General features: G+C 48.6%; 2 protein-coding genes across 2 annotated transcripts; both read left to right on the plus strand.

Annotated features, from left to right (window-relative positions):
* Positions 1–1,303: 1,303 nt before the first annotated feature.
* On the plus strand, positions 1,304–8,642 carry LOC132571128 (zinc finger and SCAN domain-containing protein 21-like). The gene is made up of 2 exons (XM_060237809.1): positions 1,304–1,351; positions 7,997–8,642. The coding sequence occupies exons 1-2, from the start codon at positions 1,344–1,346 to the stop codon at positions 8,589–8,591; spliced, it is 603 nt and encodes a 200-aa protein (XP_060093792.1). The 5' UTR covers positions 1,304–1,343; the 3' UTR covers positions 8,592–8,642.
* Positions 8,643–19,193: 10,551 nt separating this feature from the next.
* Positions 19,194–20,834, plus strand: LOC132571111 (gastrula zinc finger protein XlCGF57.1-like). The gene has a single exon (XM_060237794.1). It carries the CDS (start codon positions 19,311–19,313, stop codon positions 20,709–20,711), a length of 1,401 nt encoding a protein of 466 aa, XP_060093777.1. The 5' UTR covers positions 19,194–19,310; the 3' UTR covers positions 20,712–20,834.

The raw sequence follows: 20,834 nt of genomic DNA on the forward strand, positions 1-20,834 counted from the left end.
GAGATAGGCGGGGAACTGGCTCCCGGCGCTGGGGCTCCTGGGACTGCCCAGTTGCCCCCCCCCGTCGGGTCGCATGACATTTCTTGATACACTACAGAGAGGATTGAAAAATCAAATTAGCATATAACAATGATGACACTTTGAGACAAAACAAGAACAACAAGCCAAGTGTACAGGGTCAACAATTAACTGGGATCCAATTAAGGGGAAATAAAGGTTGAGTCAATAAATATGTCAAAAGAGCAGATAAATATGTAACTAATTGTGGGAAGTTAACTGAGATTCCTTTACAACACCCCATTCGTCTTTCCTCAAGTGTGTGAATGTAACAAATGGCTTTTTCTTTTAGTTGGGCTGGGGTGCAGTATATTTCAAGTTTCATTGCATGACATTACAATCACTATTCATCGTTCTAAATACGATACCAGGGGTAGCTAAACTTGCTTAACGTAAGAGCCACGTCAATTAAACGTCAGACGTTTGAGAGCAGCCAGACATGAACATCAGATGTTTGAAAGCTGCAGACAGGCAGGCAGGAATACAGTCGGACAAATAGATGGGAGGAGGGAGGGAGAGATGGAAAGAAAGCAAATTTAAATGCATTCACTAAGTTGCCAGCTGGCTTGATTTGAAGAAGTGGTTTAAAGAGACAAATCCCTTCTTCAATGGAGCAGTAGAGGCCTCAAGAGCCACACAATATGTGGGAAAGAGCCACAGTTTGGCCATCTCCTGTACTGTACCAATATATCATTCTCTGAAAGGGAACAAATGGAAATTTAGCCCAGTCAAGATCCTGATTGGGAAGACCTGAGATCCTAAGCAGTAGTGATTCCCACTTCGACAACGTTGATCCTGTGAATTGGGGGGGGGGGGGGGAGGGGGAGATATTTGTGAGTTTCCTGCATTGTGCAGGGAGTTGGACTAGATGAACCTGGAGGTCCCTTCCAACTCTAGGATTCGATAACAAGCAACGCAAAACGGAATTATTCAAAGCCTTCGGGCGGCTGGTTCGCTTTGCTTTTCCCGACCTAAGTTTTCTGCGATGGCTGAACAGCCTGGGATTCTCCGGGGAGCGCAGTCCTGTGTTACTCCAGAGGAATCCCACTAAACTGCCCAGGGCACCCCCTGACGACAGCCTGGCAGAAGTCCAGCCCAGCCGGGTCTCTGCGCGCTGCTCTAGACGGGAAAGGCAGGAAGCCTCTTTTCTTTCATTCGCCTGTAGCACTGAAAGGGTTAAAGCAGCCGAGCTGTTTGCTAGAGAGGCCGACATTTGGGGGGGGGGGTGGAAGGGGGGGTCGCAATCATTTGAGCCAAGCGTTGCAGCCGGATCGTGGGAAGGGTTTATGCTCCAGTAAGTCATTGCAGTCTTTGGAAGGCAGAAATCTTGCAATCCTGCGGTTTGGGATGGAGTTCCATACTTCTATAATGTCATTTTCTGGGGTATGTTTGCCTTCATTAGCTAGGGTTGCCAATCCCCAGGTGGGGGCAGGGGATCCCCATGTTTGGAGGCCCTCCCCCACACCCTCCCGCTTCAGGGTCATCAGAAAGCAGGGGGGAGGGGAAATGTCTGCTGGGCACGCCGTTATTCCCTACGGAGACCGATTCCCCATAGGGTATAATGGAGAATTGATCCCTGAGTATTTGGGGCTTAGGGGCAGGGCGCTATTTTTTTGAGGTAGAGGCACCAAATTGGCAGCATAGCATCCGGTGCCTCTCCTCAAAACACCCTCCAAGTTTCAAAAAGATTGGACCAGGGGGTTGAATTCTATGAGCCCCCAAAGAAGGTGCCCCTGCCCTTCATTATTCCAAATGGAGGGAAGGCGTTTAAAAGGTGAAGAAGAAATTGGATTTATATTCCGCCCTCCACTCAAGAGTCTCAGAGCGCCTCACAATCTCCTTTATCTTCCTCCCCCACAACAGACACCCTGTGAGGTGGGTGGGGCTGAGAGAACTCTCACAGCAGCTGCCCTTTCAAGGACAACCTCTGCCAGAGCTATGGCTGACCCAAGGCCATTCCAGCAGCTGCAAGTGAAGAAGAAGACTGTAGATTTATACCCCGCCCTTCTCTCTGAATCAGAGACTCAGAGCGGCTTACAATCTCCTATAATATCTTCTTCCCCCACCAGATACCCTGTGAGGTGGGTGGGGCTGAGAGGGCTCTCACAGCAGCTGCCCTTTCAAGGACAACCTCTGCCAGAGCTATGGCTGACCCAAGGCCATGCTAGCAGGTGCAAGTGGAGGAGTGGGGAATCAAACCTGATTCTCCCAGATAAGAGTCCGCACACTTAACCACTACACCAAACTGGCTCTACACCAAACCGGCACTACACCAAACTGGTGTGCAGTGAGGCCTATAGCTACAGTGGGGCCTGTGGGAGAACTGCCCTCCCCTGACTTCCAGGCAGGGCCCCCTCACCTCCAGGGACCCCTCCATGGGGGCAGCCTTTTTTGTTTTGTTTGCCATGGCTGAGCCCCCAAAGCATCGTCAGTGGAAGCCAGAGCCTGGAGAGCTGAGCAGGACACGGTGCACTGCAGCAGCTAAAGCGGCAGCTGGAGAGGAAAGAAGCAGAGGAAGCCCTGTGGAATGGGTCGGGGAGGGGGGGGATGGATGGAGCTGCTGGCTGCAAAGCGCGGGGTGAGGGGAGAGGAAGGTGGAAGGAAACCCCCCTGCTTGCATGCAAGGCGCAGTCCCTTCTTGACTCCAAAGTTTTAGGGTTGGCTGCCTTGACTTGGCCACTTTCCGAGCCTCCAGCTTTTGCCCCGACCCCAGAAAGCTTCTGAGAAACGATAAGCCCTGCAGTGGATGGGAAAAGGGTGCCCCCCTGACTTTTAAAACCCTGACTGCAGCCATGTGTGCAGTCCCTTTCGTTGTGATGTCTGGAACTCCCTTTGGAGTTCAATGATGCTTGTCACAACCTTGCTCCTGGCTCCACCCCCCCCCCAATGTCTCCTGGCTGCACCCCCAAAGTCCCCAGATATTTCTTGCATTGGACTTGGCGACCCTATGGTTAGCCCCCGTGGTGGAGGATCTGGATTTTGGAAATCAATAATAATTGCCAGTCGGGGTGGCCTGGGAAGAAGTCCCAGGCATGATCACAGGGGGAAGGATCCTTCATGCCCAGTGGCTGCCCAAAGACCTCGCCTTTGGGCCGATGCAGTGCTCCTCCTTCCCACCTGCGGTTTCCCAAGGGGGGAATATTTAGGTTATTATATTTATTTGCATTAATTGCAGTCCGTCCTTTAGCAGGCCTCTGCACCACAGGTGGCCAAACTTGCTTAACGTAAGAGCCACACAGAAAAAACATCAGATGTTTGAGAGCTGGAGAAATGAACGCCAGATTTTTGAGAGCTGGAATATGAATGCCAGATGTTTGCGAGCTGGGGTATGAGCGCCAGGTGTTTGAGAACTGGGGATATGAGTGCCAGGTGTTTGAGAGCTGGAGATACGATCGCCAGATGTTTGAGAGCTGGAGATACGAGCGCCAGATGTTTGAGAGCTTGGGAGGGGAACTCCAGATGTTTGAGAGCTGTGGATATGAATGCCAGATGTTTGAGAGCTGGAAATATGAACGTCAGGTGTTTGAGAGCTGGAGAAACGAATGTCAGGTGTTTGAGAACTGGCGATACGAACACCAGATGTTTGAGAGCTTGGGACACATATGCCAGATGTTTGAGAGCTGGGGGTACGAATGCCAGATGTTTGAGAGCTGGAGATATGAACGTCAGGTGTTTGAGAGCTGGAGATATGAATGATGGATATATAGAGATGGATATATATACAAACACCAAATGTTTGAGAGCTGGAGATATGAACGTCAGGTGTTTGAGAGCTGGAGATACGAACGTCAGGTGTTTGAGAGCTGGAGAAATGAATGCCAGGTGTTTGAGAGCTGGAGAAATGAACGCCAGATGTTTGAGAGCTGGAGATATGAATGACAGATGTTTGAGAGATGGATATATATATATATATACACACACACATACGAATGCCAGATGTTTGAGAGCTGAAGATATAAATGACATGTTTGAGAGATGGGGATATGAATGCCAGATGTTTGCAGGCTGGGGATATGAGTGCCAGATATTTGAGAGAATGGAATGCGAACGCCAGATGATATGTATATGCCAGTTGTTCACGAACTGGGGATACGAGTGCCGGATGTTTGAGAGCTGGGGATGTGAATGACAGATGTTTGAGAACTGGGGATACATACGCCAGATGTTTGAGAGCTGGAAATATGAACGTCAGGTGTTTGAGAGCTGGAGAAATGAATGTGAGGTGTTTGAAAGCTGGAGATATGAACACCAGATGTTTAAGAGCTGGGGATACATACGTCAGATGTTTGAGAGCTGGGAATACAAATACCAGATTTTGAGAGCTGGAGATATGAATGGCAGATGTTTGAGAGGTGTGGATATGAATGCCAAATGTTTGCAAGCTGGGGATATGAGTGCCAGATGTTTGGGAGCTGGGGATACGAGCACCAGGTGTTTGAGAGCTAGGGATACAAGCTCCAGGTGTTTGAAAGCTGGGGATGTGAATGCCAGATGTTTGAGAGCTGGGGATATGGATGCCAGATGTTTGAGAGCTGGAAATATGAACGTCGGGTGTTTGAGAGCTGGAGAAACGAATGTGAGGTGTTTGAGAGCTGGAGATATGAACACCAGATGTTTAAGAGCTGGGGATACAGATGCCAGATGTTTGAGAGCTGGGAATACAGATGCCAGATGTTTGAGAGCTGGGGATATGAACATCAGGTGTTTGAGAGATGGATATATATAGATTGATATATATATGTAAACACCAGATGTTTGAGAGCTGGAGATATGAATGATAGATGTTTGAGAGATGTGGATATGAATGTTTGCAAGCTGGGGATATGTTTGCAAGCTGGGGATATGAGTGCCAGATGTTTGGGAGCTGGGGATACGAGCGCCAAATGTTTGAGAGCTAGGGATACGAGCGCCAGGTGTTTGAGAGCTGGGGACACGAACGCCAGATGTTTGAGAGCTGGGGATATGAACATCAGATGCTTGAGAGCTGGATATATGAACGCCAGATGTTTGAGAGCTGCAAGGAAGGGAGAGGTGGAAAGAAAGCAACTCTAACTTTAAATGCATTCTCCAAACCACTGGCTTGTCTTGAATGCCTTCTCCAACCTGGCTGATGGGGGGGCGGGGGTTGAGAGCCACACAATGTGTGAAAGAGCCACATGTTTGGCTACCCTTGCTTTACTCAATCAATGCATTCTACAAATTCTGCAATAGAATTTGGGCTGGAGAACTGACCAGACGTCTGAAAAACAGTATTGAAGGAACGGATCAATATTAACATGATCCACGAAATATTGCAAAATGGCAGAGTAGGATCCAACTCCGTGTCACTGTGACCTGGATCCTGGGGGCCAGCAGCAAACTAAACACAGTAGTTTGTAGACCACATACCCTAATGGTGCGTCCAAGTAGCTTTTGTCCCATGCTATCCTGTTGCTTGCTTTGAAAAGCCCTTTGGAGTCATTCATGTTTGCTTAGTTTGCAGAAAACCGGGAGAGGGGGTGCCATCTGACCCCTTCAGGGAGACCATTGGAGGGGCATAATGGAGAAAGGACATGTTTAAAAACCTTCCTTGGAGGTTTTTAAACAGAGGCTAGATGGCCATCTGACTTCAATGCTGATCCTGTGAATTTAGGGGGAGGGATGTGTGAGTTTCCTGCACTGTGCAGGGGGTTGGACTAGATGACCCTGGGGGGTACCTTCCAACTCTGTGATTCTATGTCCGGGTCAGCTGGTGGAGGGACTGAAGAGCTCCCTCTAGTTCCCAAGCAGAAGCTGAGCCCTGGTTGCTCTGCACCAGCTGGAGTTTCTGAACTGGTTTTGTGGGGAAGCCAATCTACAGTGCATTGATCTAGTCCAGTCTCCGTGTCGCTGTGGCATGGATCCTGGGGGCCAGATCAGCTGTATCAAGGGAAGGGGCCATTCTTTGAGCTGGGCGGAGTTGGGAGAAAGCCCTTTTTGCAACTGCAGGAACTTGTTTCTCCAGCAATAAGGTTAGGTCTAGTAGAGCAGGGGGCCCCAACCACCAGGCCGTGGACCGGTACTGGTCCGTGGCCTGCTAGCCACCGGGCCACAGAGCAAGGCAGAAGCACCGCACCGCCCCCCCCCCACTTGGGACCCAGGTGGCCTCACTCCAAGGCAGGGAGGCAAAAGAGGCAGTGCGGCCTCGCTCCGAAGCTGCCTCCCGCCGACTTGGAGCAAGGCCACACCACCTCTTGCATCCGCCTGAGTCCTGGGCCAGTGGAAGGAGCAGCGCTGATCGGCAGGGGTCTTTCAGTGGGAGGGTGAGGTAGATTGGCCTTCTGCCGCCTGGCCACCTGGCACGGAGGCGGCAGAAACAGTCCCAGTATCCCCTCCCATTTAAAGACCCCCATGGGGGGCAGGGGCGGGGTGTCAACTGGGGGGCAGCCTCCCATTTAAAGACCCCCATGGGGGGCAGGGGCGGGGTGTCAACTGGGGGGCAATACCCCCAGCACTGCCCCCCCCACCGGTCCGTGGAAAAATTGCATTTCATGAAACCGGTCCCTGGTGCCAAAAAGGTTGGGAGCAACTGCAGTAGAGCACCCAAACTCTTAACTGAGTCAGTGAGGGTTAGCTGAATCCCGTCAACAGGAAGGAACATATTTATCATTAATTCATCCATCCATCCATCCATCCATCCATCCATTCATCTCTCTCTCTCTCTCTCTCTCTCTCTCTCTCTATCCAGTATCATAATGCCCCTGTATAAATCGATGGTGCGGTCTCATTTGGAGTACTGTGTGCAGTTCTGGTCGCCGCACCTCAAAAAGGATATTATAGCATTGGAGAAAGTTCAGAAAAGGGCAACTAGAATGATTAAAGGGCTGGAACACCTTCCCTATGAAGAAAGGTTGAAACGCTTAGGGCTCTTTAGCTTGGAGAAACGTCGACTGAGGGGTGACATGATAGAGGTTTACAAGATAATGCATGGGATGGAGAAAGTAGAGAAAGAAGTACTTTTCTCCCTTTCTCACAATACGAGAACTCGTGGGCATTCGATGAAATTGCTGAGCAGACAGGTTAAAACGGATAAAAGGAAGTACTTCTTCACCCAAAGGGTGATTAACATGTGGAATTCACTGCCACAGGAGGTGGTGGCGGCCACAAGCATGGCCACCTTCAAGAGGGGGTTAGATAAAAATATGGAGCAGAGGTCCATCAGTGGCTATTAGCCACAGTGTGTATGTGTGTGTATATATATATATATATATATATATATTTGGCCGCTGTGTGACACAGAATGTTGGACTGGATGGGCCATTGGCCTGATCTAACATGGCTTCTCTTATGTTCTTATCTATCTATCTATCTATCTATCTATCTATCTATCTATCTATCTATCTATCTATCTATCTATCTATCTATCTATCTATCTATCTATCTATCTATCATCAATCTATCATCTATCATCCATCCATCCATCCATCCATCCATCCATCCATCCATCCATCCATCCATCCATCCATCCATGGGGCTCCTATCTCTGCTACCTAATTTTAAATAGGTACATGCATGGCCCAGCCCGTCAAGGTCCCATTTATGTCAGATCTGACCCTCATGAGTTTGACACCCCTGCACTAGACAGACTGGTCTGCAGAAACTGGAGGCCAAGCTCATAACATCCACAGCAGATTTTTGAAGAGCCCAATAGAGACATTTTCCTTTTCTGACGGACCAAAAAAGCGGCCCTGTGTCCGTTCATGGAGAGGGCGGGATATACGTTCAAAGTAAGCAAATAAAATATCCTAAAAAACGTGATACTTAATATAACACAATGGCATTCATCCTGATCTGGAAACTCCAACATGGACGCTCCTTCTGATCCACTTAGGTGTCTCTTGACCAGGGTCAGTGATATAACTCTGTTCTCTTTTGGTTTCTTTCTGCTCTTTTTGATATCTTTCCATCTCCCTCTTCATAGGCAAGTGAATAAGAGTGTCTTTCCACAGTCAGAGACAACCCAAAAGAAAGGGGAAGAAGATGGAAGAGGAGAACCCAGAAGGTCTGAAAAGAGACTGAGGAAAGATCCCCATCCCATCCAAGCAGGGAGCGGTGTTGAATTTTGGGAAAGAGCTGTGCCAGAGGCCTTGGCTCAGGACACTATGACTGCAGACGTATGCAGCCGACGCTTCCGGCAGTTCTGTTACCACGAGGCTGAAGGGCCCCGAGAAGTTTGCAGCCGGCTCCATGGACTTTGCAGCCACTGGCTGAAGCCAGAGAAGAACTCCAAGAAGCAGATCCTAGACCTGGTGATCCTGGAGCAGTTCCTGACTCTCCTGCCCCAGGGAATGCAGTGCTGGGTCAGAGGATGTGGGCCGGAGACCAGTTCCCAGGCGGTGGCCCTGGCCGAAGGTTTCCTCCTGAGTCAGGCAGAGGAGAAGAGGCAGGCAGAGCAAGTGAGGGGTTTTCATTCAATCGGTTCAAGCGGTGACCTTACCCTAAGGCTTTCTGTCAGATATTTCTCTGTGTGTGTTAACTGCCATAAAGTTGCTTCCAATTTAATGGTGACCTTATGAATTAAAGTCCTCCAAAACGGTCGTTAACAGCCTTGCTCAGGGTCTTCCAAACTGAGAACTGTGGCTTCCTTGATTGAGTCCATCCATCCCATGTTTGGTCTTCTTTTTTCCTGGCCACCTTCAATTTTTCCTAGCATTATTGTTTTTTTCAGGGACTCTTGTCTTCTTGTAATGTCACCAAAGTACAGTGGCCTCATTTTAGTCATTTTATCTTTTAGGTTTGATTTTATTCAGAGCTCACTGATTTGTCTTTTTGGTGGTCAACGGTATCTGTAAAAACTCTCCTCTGATACCACAATTGGGAGCCAGTTTGGTGTAATGGTTAAGCGCAGTGGACTATAATCTGGAGAACTGGGGCTGATTCCAAACTAACCTTGCTCTGCGCCAGGCTTCCATTTCTCTCCGGAGCAAGTTAGCGATTTCGCACCAGTTGCTCCGTGCTGCCATTTTGCGCAGTGGAAACTCACGATTTGCCACGCCGCAATGTAAACCTAAAAAACCCTCAGGTTTGTGCCGCAGTGTGGCACATTGTGGGGTTGCCCCACGAAAAATGGCGGCATGGAGCAGCTGGTGCGAAATCGTTAGCTTGCTCTGGAGAGAACCGGAAGCATGGCGTGGACCAAGTCTGGCGCGGAATCAGCCTGGGTTTGATTCTTCATTCCTCCATGTGCAGCCAGAATTTCTGGCTGTGGCAGAATTTATTTGAAGTTGGCCCTCTTTATGATCTTAACTATACTCTTTATGAAACTGGCTGCAAGAATTCTCTGAAAGTCGCCATACTCTTATGAAACGGGCAGTAAGAGCTCTTCAGTTCTAAGCTTTTCAGCACTATTATGCATTCCTATTGCTAACAGGTCAGCAGAATGGGGGGGGGACTAGAGTAAAGTTGAGAGTCTTTCAAGGACAGGAATCCCCCTATATCAGGGACGGCCAACAGTAGCTCTCCAGATGTTTTTTGCCTACAACTCCCATCAGCCCCAGCCATTGGCCATGCTGGCTGGGGCTGATGGGAGTTGGAGGCCAAAAACATCTGGAGAGCTACCGTTGGCCACCCCTGCCTTATATGGTATGACCCTTATTTGGTAATGCAGAAAGCCGCCATCTATAAAACCCAGAAAGTAGGTGAAAGGCAGAGGAGAACTGAGGACAATGTCTTCAGTTGGCAAGCATTATTGTTTGTATTAAAATAGCAGCCGGAGAGTTTTTGAAATTCACGACATCAGATGAAAAAAGAGATGAGTGATAAAGTTTTCCTGTAAAAGCTCTGGACCTTTGAGCAGAAGGGGGCTGATGGCATGAGAGGCAGGGACCTCCCGGCTGCTCAGCTCAGAGATTAACAAGCCTTTGTTAATTTCAAGCCTGATTTGACTAGAGACAGGAGACTGTCCCTAGGCCAGTGTTGGCCAACAGTAGCTCTCCAGATGTTTTTTGCCTACAACTCCCATCAGGCCTAGCCAGCATGGCCAATGACTGGAGCTGATGGGAGTTGTAGGCAGAAAACATCTGGAGAGCTACCGTTGACCACCCCTGCCCTAGGCTGATCTACACCAGAGTTTTGCTGCACTGGCCTCTGTGTCAGAGCATGCCAAGCTAACTGGAACTTAGACTCTTGGGTTGCCCTGCAGAGACAGTTTCTCTGCTGGACAACCTAAGAGGATAGACATCCTTTGCTGATTTTAAGTTATCTCCTTTTGGAGGCCTCAAACATAGCTTAATGCTCAGCCTTAGGCTATAGAGCATAGCTCTGCTATTTTCAAATGGGAAAATGTAACTAATAGGGGAAAGTCCCTGTTCTTGGGATGAAAATTTTTCATAACGCTCTCTGCTTTATTGTAGGACTATGCTTTATGCTTGACTGAATTCTAGCTGCGTAACTGTCTTCTGTTTGTTTTTCTATCCGTATATTTTAAGCCTTCTGTCTAAAGGAGAACCTTGGAGTCTAATAAACTTTTTTTCTTTTCTAAATCTGGAGTCTAATAAAGTTTTATCTATGAGGTCTTAAAACTTATTAGTGAGTATGTATTAGCCTTCTGATAACTGCAGGTTGTTTTGATAGCTGCAGGTTTTAGTTTTGGGTTTTCTGTCGCTGTAGGGGTACATGAAAAATCCCCTAACAGTGGCCTTGGGTCAGTTACAGATTTTTCAGAGCGTTCTCTCTCGAGCAGTTCTCTCAGAGCTCTCTCAGCCCCATCTATCTCATAGGGTGCCTGTTGTAGGGAGAGAAAGGGAAGACGTTGTAAGCCTCTCTGAGATTCTGAGTGAAGGGCAAGTAATAAATCCCGCTCTCCTCCTCCTCCATAAATAATAATGGGAGAATACTCTGGCACAAATTAACTCGATCTTGGTCACCGGCAACACATTTTACACTGAAGAATCTTTTCTAGTTCCTTCTTGGCTGCCTTCCCAGGTTCAATTCGATACCAAAGAATCAACTGAGCAACTGGCTGTCATCTGCTTCCTTCTCCCTCTCTCTTGCATCCTTCTGCATAACAGCTTGCTTTGCAAGGCTTGTTCAATCACACAGCAGAGCTAGGGGAGGGCGGAATATAGATTTGATTAAATAAATCAATCTCCTCCTGATTTCTTGTTTGCAGTCTCCATTTTGGTTGATGGTGAAGCCAAAGTACAGAAAACCTGGAACAATTCCAAGTTCTTAATCCTGAACCCTACATCTGCGTAATTCCACACTAGTCGTTACTTTTGTCTTCTTGTTCACCTGTAATCTCACTTTATCGCTTCCTGCTTTAACCGACATTAGTAGGGTTTTTTTTAAGGCTTCACTATTTTCTGCCAGCAATGTGGTGTCGTGTGTAGATCTCAGATAGTTGCTGTTCCTTCTGCCAATTTTCAGTCCTCCATCTAGTTCTAATCCAGCTTTCTTTATATGTTCCGCTTATAGATCAAAGAGACAGGGAGATAAAATACATTTTGTCTGACACCTTTCCCAGTTTGGAAACCGTTCCGTTTCTCCATATCCTGCCCTAAAAGTGGCTTCTTGACCAGAGTACAGGTTGCTCATCAAGGCAATCAGATATTGTGGCACACCCGTTGCTTTTAAAACCAGCCACAGCTTTCCGTGACCCGCACAGCCAAAAAGCTTTGCTGCAATGTATGAAACGCAAACTGATTTTCTTCTGAAATTGTCTTCTGTGCTCGAAATAACCTACCTGAATTAGCAATGTGATCTCAAGCACCTTTGTCCTTCTCTTTGCCATCTGGCATTTTATTGTTCCATGTATGGTAACAGTTTTCGTTGTAAGATTTTGAGCACCACTTTATCCCGTGAGAAATTAAAGCGAAGTTCCAGTAGTTGCTGCTGCAGTCTTTGATGTATCCTTTTGTCGGAATTGAATGTACAGCGAGTGTTTCCAGTCTGTTTTCCACATTTGTTAGCATATTCTGGTTACGATTATGAGGGACTCCTTTTCTGTGCGTTGAAATGGTTTGATTGATATCCCATTGACCCTTGACGATTAGTTTCTCCCAATTGCTCTCCATGCAGCTTTCCCTTCACTTTCTAAAACCATTGGTTCTTCTTCAAAAGATTCTTCTGGAAAGGAATCTGTCCTCCTTTCATCGCCTTCGTATCACTCGCCCATGTATTCCCCCCATTTATTCTTTGATATTTCTTCCTCTAGATATTTCACTAGGCTGTTGTTTCAGATGTGGAGACAATCTGTGAAGACGGAAGCAAAGCTCTCTGAGGAAGAAGGAGGTCTTCCGTCAGAGAAAAGCCAGAGGGCGCAGGCCCAGGAGCGTGCCCAAGCTGCCCTGTCAAGCGGTAAGAGTGTCCCGTGCCCAGATGGGATTGGGGTACCTAGTCCAGTTGTTGAGTTAGAAGGGTCAGGACAGGGAAAAAAGGGGGATACTTTTGCAGACAACATAGAATGGAGTTCTGGGGGACAGAGTGCCACAAGAGAGGAGTAGACAGATTCATGGAGAGCAATTCCATTCTTATTTGCATTAATTGAAATATCTACCTCTGTCACGCCCCTGCTGGCCCCCGTCACACCCCGCTGTGGCCGCTGCTCTGCTGGTGGCCTGGCTTGGGCCGGGGCCCATTTAGGCTTCCCAGAGGTCTCAGAACGCGGGAGGACAGAGCTGGGGTACTTCACCCCTCTGTGCTTCCTGGGCGCCTCCCTCTCTCTCGTTCAGCCACCCTTCTATTGCAGCAGCCTACTTCCTTCCTGACCACTCAGCCTTTTGGCCTTTTATCCTTCTCCCGGCCCCCTCCCTTCCTCCAAGGTCCCCCCCCCCGTTAGCTCCGCTCCCGCTTATAAGCGGGGACACTGTAGAAAGGCTTCCTGGGGCATGTCCTCCCTGTGGTGGCCGAGTGGGCTGGGATGTTGTGGCAGTGTCTGGGGGTTCCTGACTCCCCCGCCCTCTCTGCAGGGCGTGGTTCCTGCCTTCTCTCCTCCGCTGCCGCTGTGGCAGCTTTGCCACTTCTCCCAAGCCTGGGGGCGGGCACGCCGGTTCCAGGCTCTGGCGGGTGTGTTAGGTGGATGGACCGCATTGGGTGGCTGTGAGGTATGGTGGGGGGTGCGGGGGGAGGGGTTCCCGGCACAGTCCCATCTCAGCCAGGACGGGACAACCTCTCACCTTCCTTCTGTTAGGGTCTCAAGGTGACTCATGAAAGAAAAGGAAAGCCAATCCGGCTGCAGTTCTTAGCCTTGGTGAATAAATGGAATGTCCTCTTTCCCCAGACCTGGATGGCTGAGTTAGTCTCATGAGATCTCAGAAGCCAAGCAGGGTCAGCCCTGGTTAGTTCTTGCGGGGAAGGCCTCCAACAAAGCCCAGGGTTGCCGAGCAGAGGTGGGCAAAGGTATCCCACCTCTGAAGGTCTCTGGCCTTGAATAACTGTGGGTTCACCATAAGTCAGCTAGGACTTCACAGCACTTTACAAACAGCTCCACCCCCCAAATTCCAGGGCAGCATGCAGGGGCATATATCAGGCCACAGTGAGAGAAAAGATACTACTAGAGATGACAGCCTATGGCCTGGTATCCCCATGAGGTTTGAGTGTGGAGCATACTGTCATGACGATGCCTCAACCAACCTAATACCTGGATGTGAAGTCAGAGCATCAGCAGATGCCCTGGAAATCCATTCATAGTACCCTAAAGTTTCCAGAACCTTGGCTGATGAGAGCCAGTTTGGTGTAGTGGTTAAGTGTGTAGACTCTTAAATTGGGAGAACCGGGTTTGATTCCCCCCCCTCCACTTGCAACTGCTGGAATGGCCTTGGGTCAGCCATAGCTCTGGCAGAGGTTGTCCTTGAAAGGGCAGCTACTGTGGGAGCCCTCTCCAGCCCCACCCACCTCAGAGGGTGTCTGTTGTGGGGGAGGAAGGGAAAGGAGATTGTAGGCCGCTCTGAGCCTCTGTCCTTGAAAGGGAAGCTGCTGTGAGAGCCCTCTCCAGCCCCAACCACCTCACAGGGTGTCTGTTGTGGGGGAGGAAGGGAAAGAAGATTGTAGGCTGCTCTGAGCCTCTGTCCTTGAAAGGACAGCTGCTGTGAGAGCCCTCTCCAGCCCCACCCACCTCACAGGGTGTCTGTTGTGGGGGAGGAAGGGAAAGGAGATTGTAGGCCACTCTGAGCCTCTGTCCTTGAAAGGGCAGCTGCTGTGAGAGCCCTCTCCAGCCCCAACCACCTCACAGGGTGTCTGTTGTGGGGGAGGAAGGGAAATAAGATTGTAGGCTGCTCTGAGCCTCTGTCCTTGAAAGGACAGCTGCTGTGAGAGCCCTCTCCAGCCCCACCCACCTCACAGGGTGTCTGTTGTGGGGGAGGAAGGGAAAGGAGATTGTAGGCCGTTCTGAGCCTCTGTCCTTGAAAGGGCAGCTGCTGTGAGAGCCCTCTCAGCCCCACCCATCTCACAGGGTGTCTGTTGTGGGGGGAGAAGATATAGGAGATTGTAAGCCGCTCCGATTCAGAGAGAAGGACGGGGTATAAATCTGCATTCTTCTTCTTCTGTGAGAGCTCTCTCAGTCCCACCTACCTCACATGGTGCCTGTTGTCAGGGAGGAAGATAAAGGAGATTGTGAGCCTCCCTGATTCTGAGAGAAGGGCAGGGTATAAATCTGCAGTCGTCTTCTTCTGTGAGACCTCTCTCAGCCCCACCCACCTCACAGGGTTCTGTTGTTGGGGGAGAAGATATAGGAGATTGTAAGCCTCTCTGATTCTGAGAGAAGGGCGGGGTATAAATCTGCAGTCGTCTTCTTTATCCAGCAGGGATGCTGCAACCTTTGGAGCTCCAGGGTTCACAGGGCACATATTGAGTCTCACAGAAGGGTTAGCAGCAGTACTCCCTCTGATATAGACAAGCTGGAACAGGTCCAGAGGAGGGCGACGAAGATGGTAAAGGGCCTGGAGACCAAGTCCTGTGAGGAAAGGTTGAAGGAGCTGGGGATGTTTAGCCTGGAAAGGAGGCAGCTGAGAGGTGATAGGATCACCCTCTTCAAGTACTTGAAGGGCTGTCATCTAGAGGATGGGGTGGAATTGTTTTCTGTGGCCCCAGAAGGTAGGACCAGAACCAGTGGGTTGAAATACAAAGTGCTGGTTATTACCTTTAAAGCCCTATATGGTCGAGAACCTGCCTACCTGAGGGACTGTCTCTCCTCATACGAGCCCCAGAGAGCACTGAGGTCAGCAGGGAAGAACAAGCTGACTATGCCCGGGCCAAAGGAGGCGAAATTGCAGAACACCCGCGCACGGGCCTTCTCCATTTGTAGCTCCATGCCTGTGGAACCAGCTCCTGGAAGAGGTGCGGGCCCTGCGGAGTCTTGACCAATTCTGCAGGGCCTGCAAGACCATGCTTTTTAGGTTGGCCTTTGCAGACTGCTGATTAGGGATCCGCCAAAGTGACTTCTGTCTCAGTGATCTTCGTCATCATGTAAACAGACAGAATAGCGCCAGGAACACCACTGTTACTGTTAAATTATGTCGAATATAATTTAGAATGGTTTTTAAGATAATGCTGATTTTAAAACTATTGTATAACTTTTATATGAATATGTTGTTAGCTGCCCTGAGCCTGCCTAGGCGGGGAGGGCGGGATATAAATAAAATTTATTATTATTATATTATTATTATTATTAAATCAAAAGAATTTCCGGCTCAACATTAGGAAGAACTTCCTGACTGTTAGAGCGGTTCCTCAGTGGAACAGCCTTCCTCGGGAGATGGTGGGCTCTCTTTCATTGGAGGTTTTTAAACAGAGGCTAGATGGCCATCTGACAGCAATGAGGATCCTGTGAATTTAGGGGGAGGTGTTTGTGAGTTTCCTGCATTGTGCAGGGGGTTGGACTAGATGACCCTGGAGGTCCCTTCCAACTCTATAATTCTAAGCTGTGGAGTCTTGTGAGCAAAAATTCTACTTTGTGAGCTACTGGTATTAAAGTTGCAAGCAAGGGATTGGCTACTGCATGAATTCATTTGCTCTGGGGCCATCCTTCGTGAACTAAGACAAAAATGTGTGAGTCAAAAGCTAAAAAGCTGTGAGCTAGCTCACACTAACTCTGCTTAGAGGGAACACTGGCTGGGAGCATTTATAATACCCCGAGGCTGATGGGTACCCGGCTCTTCTCTTCTGCCTCTCTCATACTTCACTAAAAGCCATTACAAATTTTCTTGAGTGTCAAGAAGACAAGATTTCACAACCCTGGGAACAGGGATGCACGAAGCAGAATTTAAAGATGGGAACAAAATAGGAACTTGAGGTTGACCTTTATCCTTCCCATGTTGCCTCCCTTGCAGGCAGTGAAGAGATGTTGTCAAGCCATTGTCTTTGCAGAAGACTGGAAACAGCTACGCCACACCTGGCCCAGGTAGGGGGGAAGAATGGGGTATGGTAAGGTCCCCCCCACCCTTTCTCAAAGAGGCTTTTGGTCGTGCTGACTGGAGAGGGAGGCTCTGAACCTCACTCTCCTCACGCATGCTAAACTCTGCATCCCGCCACATCCCAGAATGCCCCTGTGGAGTGTGTGGCCTTTGTCTGGGATGACCTCTGAGGAGAGAATTTGCTTTTTCTTTCAGTCTCCCTTTTCCTTTGAGGAGGTGTCCATCTATTTCACGGAGGCAGAGTGGGCCCTGCTGGATCCAGGCCAAAGAGCTCTCTACAGGGAGATCATGCTGGAGAACTATAGGAGCGTAGCCTCTCTAGGTGAGGGTTACCTAAGAACAGCCCTGCTAGATGAGGCCAAAGGCACATCAGACTGTTCCTACAGCTGTCCCCTGGATGCCTTCAGACCCTCCGATTAGGTGGAGATGGGGTTTGGGTGCTTTCTTTGGAGCTCTGGCCTGCAGCAATGGTTATTCCCACCAGTTCACATTGCAACCTGAGGGCCGAGTGGCTTAAGCCAAATCACACAACACCTTCTGTTGAGGTGAGGGGAATCAGTCCTCATCCCAAGAGGGCAAAATCATGTGAACAAAGCAGGACTCGAGTTATACCTTTAAGACCGACAAAGTTTTATTCCAAACGTAAGCTTTCATGTGCTAAAAGCACACTTCTTCAGACGAGGGTATCAGGTACAGTGGGCTGAAATGCATGCAGTTTGTTGATTAAGAGGCAAACTGGCTGGGATCACAGGCTGGGACAGTGTGACAATTTAGAAGGCCATTTGGTCTGGATAGCCATAAAAGGTAATAAAAGCTGCTGGCTGACTTTTTACAGAGTGGTTTGCCATCTCCTTCCCCAGTCATCTACACTTTCCGCCCAGCAAGCTGGGGACTCATTTTACCGACCTCGGAAGGATGGAAGGCTGAGTCAACCTGGGGCCGGCTACCTGAACCCAGCTTCCGCCAGGATCGAACTCAGGTCGTGAGCAGAGCTTAGGACTGCAGTACTGCAACTTTACCACTCTGTGTCACGGGTCTCTTTCTTTTGCTGCTCTGCCAAACTAACTTCCCCATGGTTTCATTACATCACCCCCAAGTCATGCTGGACATGGTCATATCTGCAATGCTCACATGTGTTCACTCTGTGTTGCAGGTGTTTTGGGAGGATGGACCATGACAGACTCTTCTGGGGTCTTATCTGGACTTTTTGATGCTGCATGTTCCTCTGGGACGGGCTTGCAGAGAGCCTCATCCTTTATTCCAGCAGCAGGTGTAGAGGAGACAGCTGAGGAATTCCAGGGGTTCTCCTTGGAAAAAGTCAAGAATGAAGATGCTGAAGGAAACTTGGGAGATGGAGATGGACCACAGAAGCAGGAGGGAAGCCATGCAGGTAAGAAGCCAGAGAAGCCCATTCCTTGCCAAGGAGGGGCTTTCCATGAAATTGCAGTCCAAGAAGAAAGGTAATTAAATAAAAGAAAAATTAAATAAAAGAAAAAACAAAGGCCTCCATCCTAACCAGAGAAACCATTTTAGGGGAAATGAAAGTGTGGCCTTTGCAAAGACCTTCAGTCAAGAGAATTGATATCATTTTGCAGACACAAATTCCCTAAGAAGGGCAGAAAAGGGCAACTAGAATGAGTAAAGGTTTGGAATACTTTCCCTAGGAAGAAAGGTTAAAACGCTTGGGGCTCTTTAGCTTGGAGAAACGTCGACTGCGGGGTGACATGATAGAGATTTACAAGATTATACATGGGATGGAGAAAGTAGAGAAAGAAGGACTTTTCTCCCTTTCTCACAATACAAGAACTCGTGGGCATTCCATGAAATTGCTGAGCAGTCAGGTTAGAATGGATAAAAGGAAGCACTTCTTCACCCAAAGGGTGATTAACAAGTGGAATTCACTGCCACAGGAGGTGGTGGTGGCTACAAGCATAGCCAGCTAACAAAAGGGGTTTGGATAAAAATATGGAGCAGAAGTCCATCAGTGGCTATGAGCCACAGCATATTATTGGAACTGTCTGGGGCAGTGATGCTCTGTATTCTTGTGCTTGTGGGGGGCACAGTAGAAGGGCTTTTAGCCCCACTTGTGAACCTCCTGATGGCACTTGGGGTTTTTTTGGCCACTGTGTCACACAGAGTGTTGGACTGGATGGGCCATTGGCCTGATCCAACATGACTTCTCTTATGTTCTTAAGTGAATCCGTCTAATTGCTTGCAGTGTGGAAAGTTCACAAAAAAAGTCACACAGATGGGGAGCCATAGAAATGGTCAGAGTCCAAACCATGCATCTTTCGTGCAGGAGGCTGAATGTACAGCAGGAAGAAACCACTGTAATATCTGGATAGCAGATGGAAATTCAGGTGCAGATCAGACCTCCTTGGGTGGTTTCTAACTGGATCTCTTTTCTTTATTCCAGCCGGGGACGATCAGAGGAATGAGGAGGGTGAGGAACTGCATCCTCTATCGCCAGATGAAGCCAAGAATGAAGACTTGAGAGGCAGCTTCCAAAATCAAGTTGAACTTAAGAGGGAGAAAAGCAGCTACATCATGAAAAAGAGGGGTGAACCCATTCCTTGCCAAGGGAAGGATTTCCAAAAAGTAATTCACATGGTGAAGGAAACATACAGGTGCTTGGCTTGCAGAATGCACTTTTCAGACAAATCCCAGTATAATGCCCACTTACGAATGCACAGTGGAAAGGAGACCCAGCACTGGCTGGAGTGTGGGAAGACCATGATTCACAGAGCAGAGTGCCTTAGACATCAAACAGGAAAGAAACCTTTTAGCTGCTCAGATTGTGGCAAGAGCTTCTCAGAGAAATCGGGCCTTTTTCGACACCACAGGATCTGTTCAGGAGGGAAGCTATTTATTCCCTCAGAGACCGGAATGGTGATCTCTGAGGGAGGAAAAGGCAATATACATTTTCCAAAGCACAGTACAATGAGTGCATACAAATGCTTTTGGTGCGGAAACTACTTCAAGTACAAATCACAGCTCTTTGTGCACCAAAGGACACACCGAGGGGAGAAGCCTTTTGACTGCTCAGAGTGTGGGAAGAAATTCAGTCACAGTACCGCTCTTCAAAATCATGTAAGAACCCACACAGGAGAGAAGCCCTTTGAATGCTCCGAGTGTGGAAAGAGATTCAGTCGGAGTGATGCTCTTCAAAATCACTTGAGAACCCACACAGGGGAGAAGCCTTTCAAATGCTCTGAGTGTGGAAAGAGATTCAGTCGGAGTGACTCTCTTCAAAATCACTTGAGAATCCACACGGGGGAGAAGCCTTTTGAATGCACAGAGTGTGGGAAGAGATTCAGTCACAGTAGCGCTCTTCAAAATCATGTAAGAACCCATGCAGGGGAGAAGCCTTTTGAATGCTCTGAGTGTGCAAAGAGATTTAGTAGGAGAGATGCTCTTCAAAACCATCTAAGAACCCACACAGGGGAGAAACCTTTTGAATGCTCAAAGTGTGGGAAGAGATTCAGTAAGAGTGGCCATCTTCAACAGCATCTAAGAGCTCACACAGGGGAGAAGCCTTTTGAATGCTCAGTGTGTGGAAAGAGGTTCAATCACAGCGGCACTCTTCAAAAACATCTAAGAACCCACACAGGGGAAAAGCCTTTTGAATGCTCAGAGTGTGGCAAGAGATTCAGTCAGAGTGGCCATCTTCAACAGCATCTAAGGGCCCACACAGGGGATAAGCCTTTTGAATGCTCAGAGTGTGGGAAGAGATTCAGCAACAGTAGCAGTCTTCAACAACATCTAAGAACCCACACAGGAGAGAAGCCTTTTGAATGCTCAGAGTGTAGAAAGAGATTTCATCAAAGTGGCGCTCTTCAGAATCATTTAAGAACCCACACAGGGGAGAAGCCTTTTGAATGCTCAGAGTGTGGGAAGGGATTCAGCCACAGTGGCAGTCTACAACATCATCTAAGAACCCACACAACGGGGAAGCCTTTTGAATGCTCAGAATGTGGGAAGAGTTACAGTAGCAGTAGAACTCTTCAAGAACATCTGAGAACCCACACAGGGGAGAAGCCTTTTGCATGTTCTGAGTGTGGGAAGAGATTCATTCGCAGTGGCCATCTTCAAAATCATCTAAGAACCCACACAGGGGAGAAACCTTTTGAATGTTCTGAGTGTGGGAAGCGATTCAGTCACAGTGGCACTCTTCAAAGTCATCTAAGAACCCACACAGGGGAGAAGCCTTTTGAATGCTCAGAATGTGGGAAGAGTTTCAGTCAAAGTGGCCATCTTCTAAAGCACCTAAGAACCCACACCATGTAACTTCTTAGCCCAGAGATATCAAACTCATTTGTTACGAGGGTTAGATCTGACATAAATGTCACTTTGTCCTTCAGGATCATGTGTGCCATAAAATGTAATACTAGGTACCAGAAATATAAACTT

The sequence above is a fragment of the Heteronotia binoei genome, chromosome 5 (genome assembly GCF_032191835.1).
Source record: "Heteronotia binoei isolate CCM8104 ecotype False Entrance Well chromosome 5, APGP_CSIRO_Hbin_v1, whole genome shotgun sequence".
Classification (NCBI taxonomy): Eukaryota; Metazoa; Chordata; class Lepidosauria; order Squamata; family Gekkonidae; genus Heteronotia; species Heteronotia binoei.

Excerpts from the sequence above, each read along its gene's own strand:
- LOC132571111 (XM_060237794.1), top strand. The coding sequence starts at position 19,311 with ATGGTGATCTCTGAGGGAGGAAAAGGCAATATACATTTTCCAAAGCAC.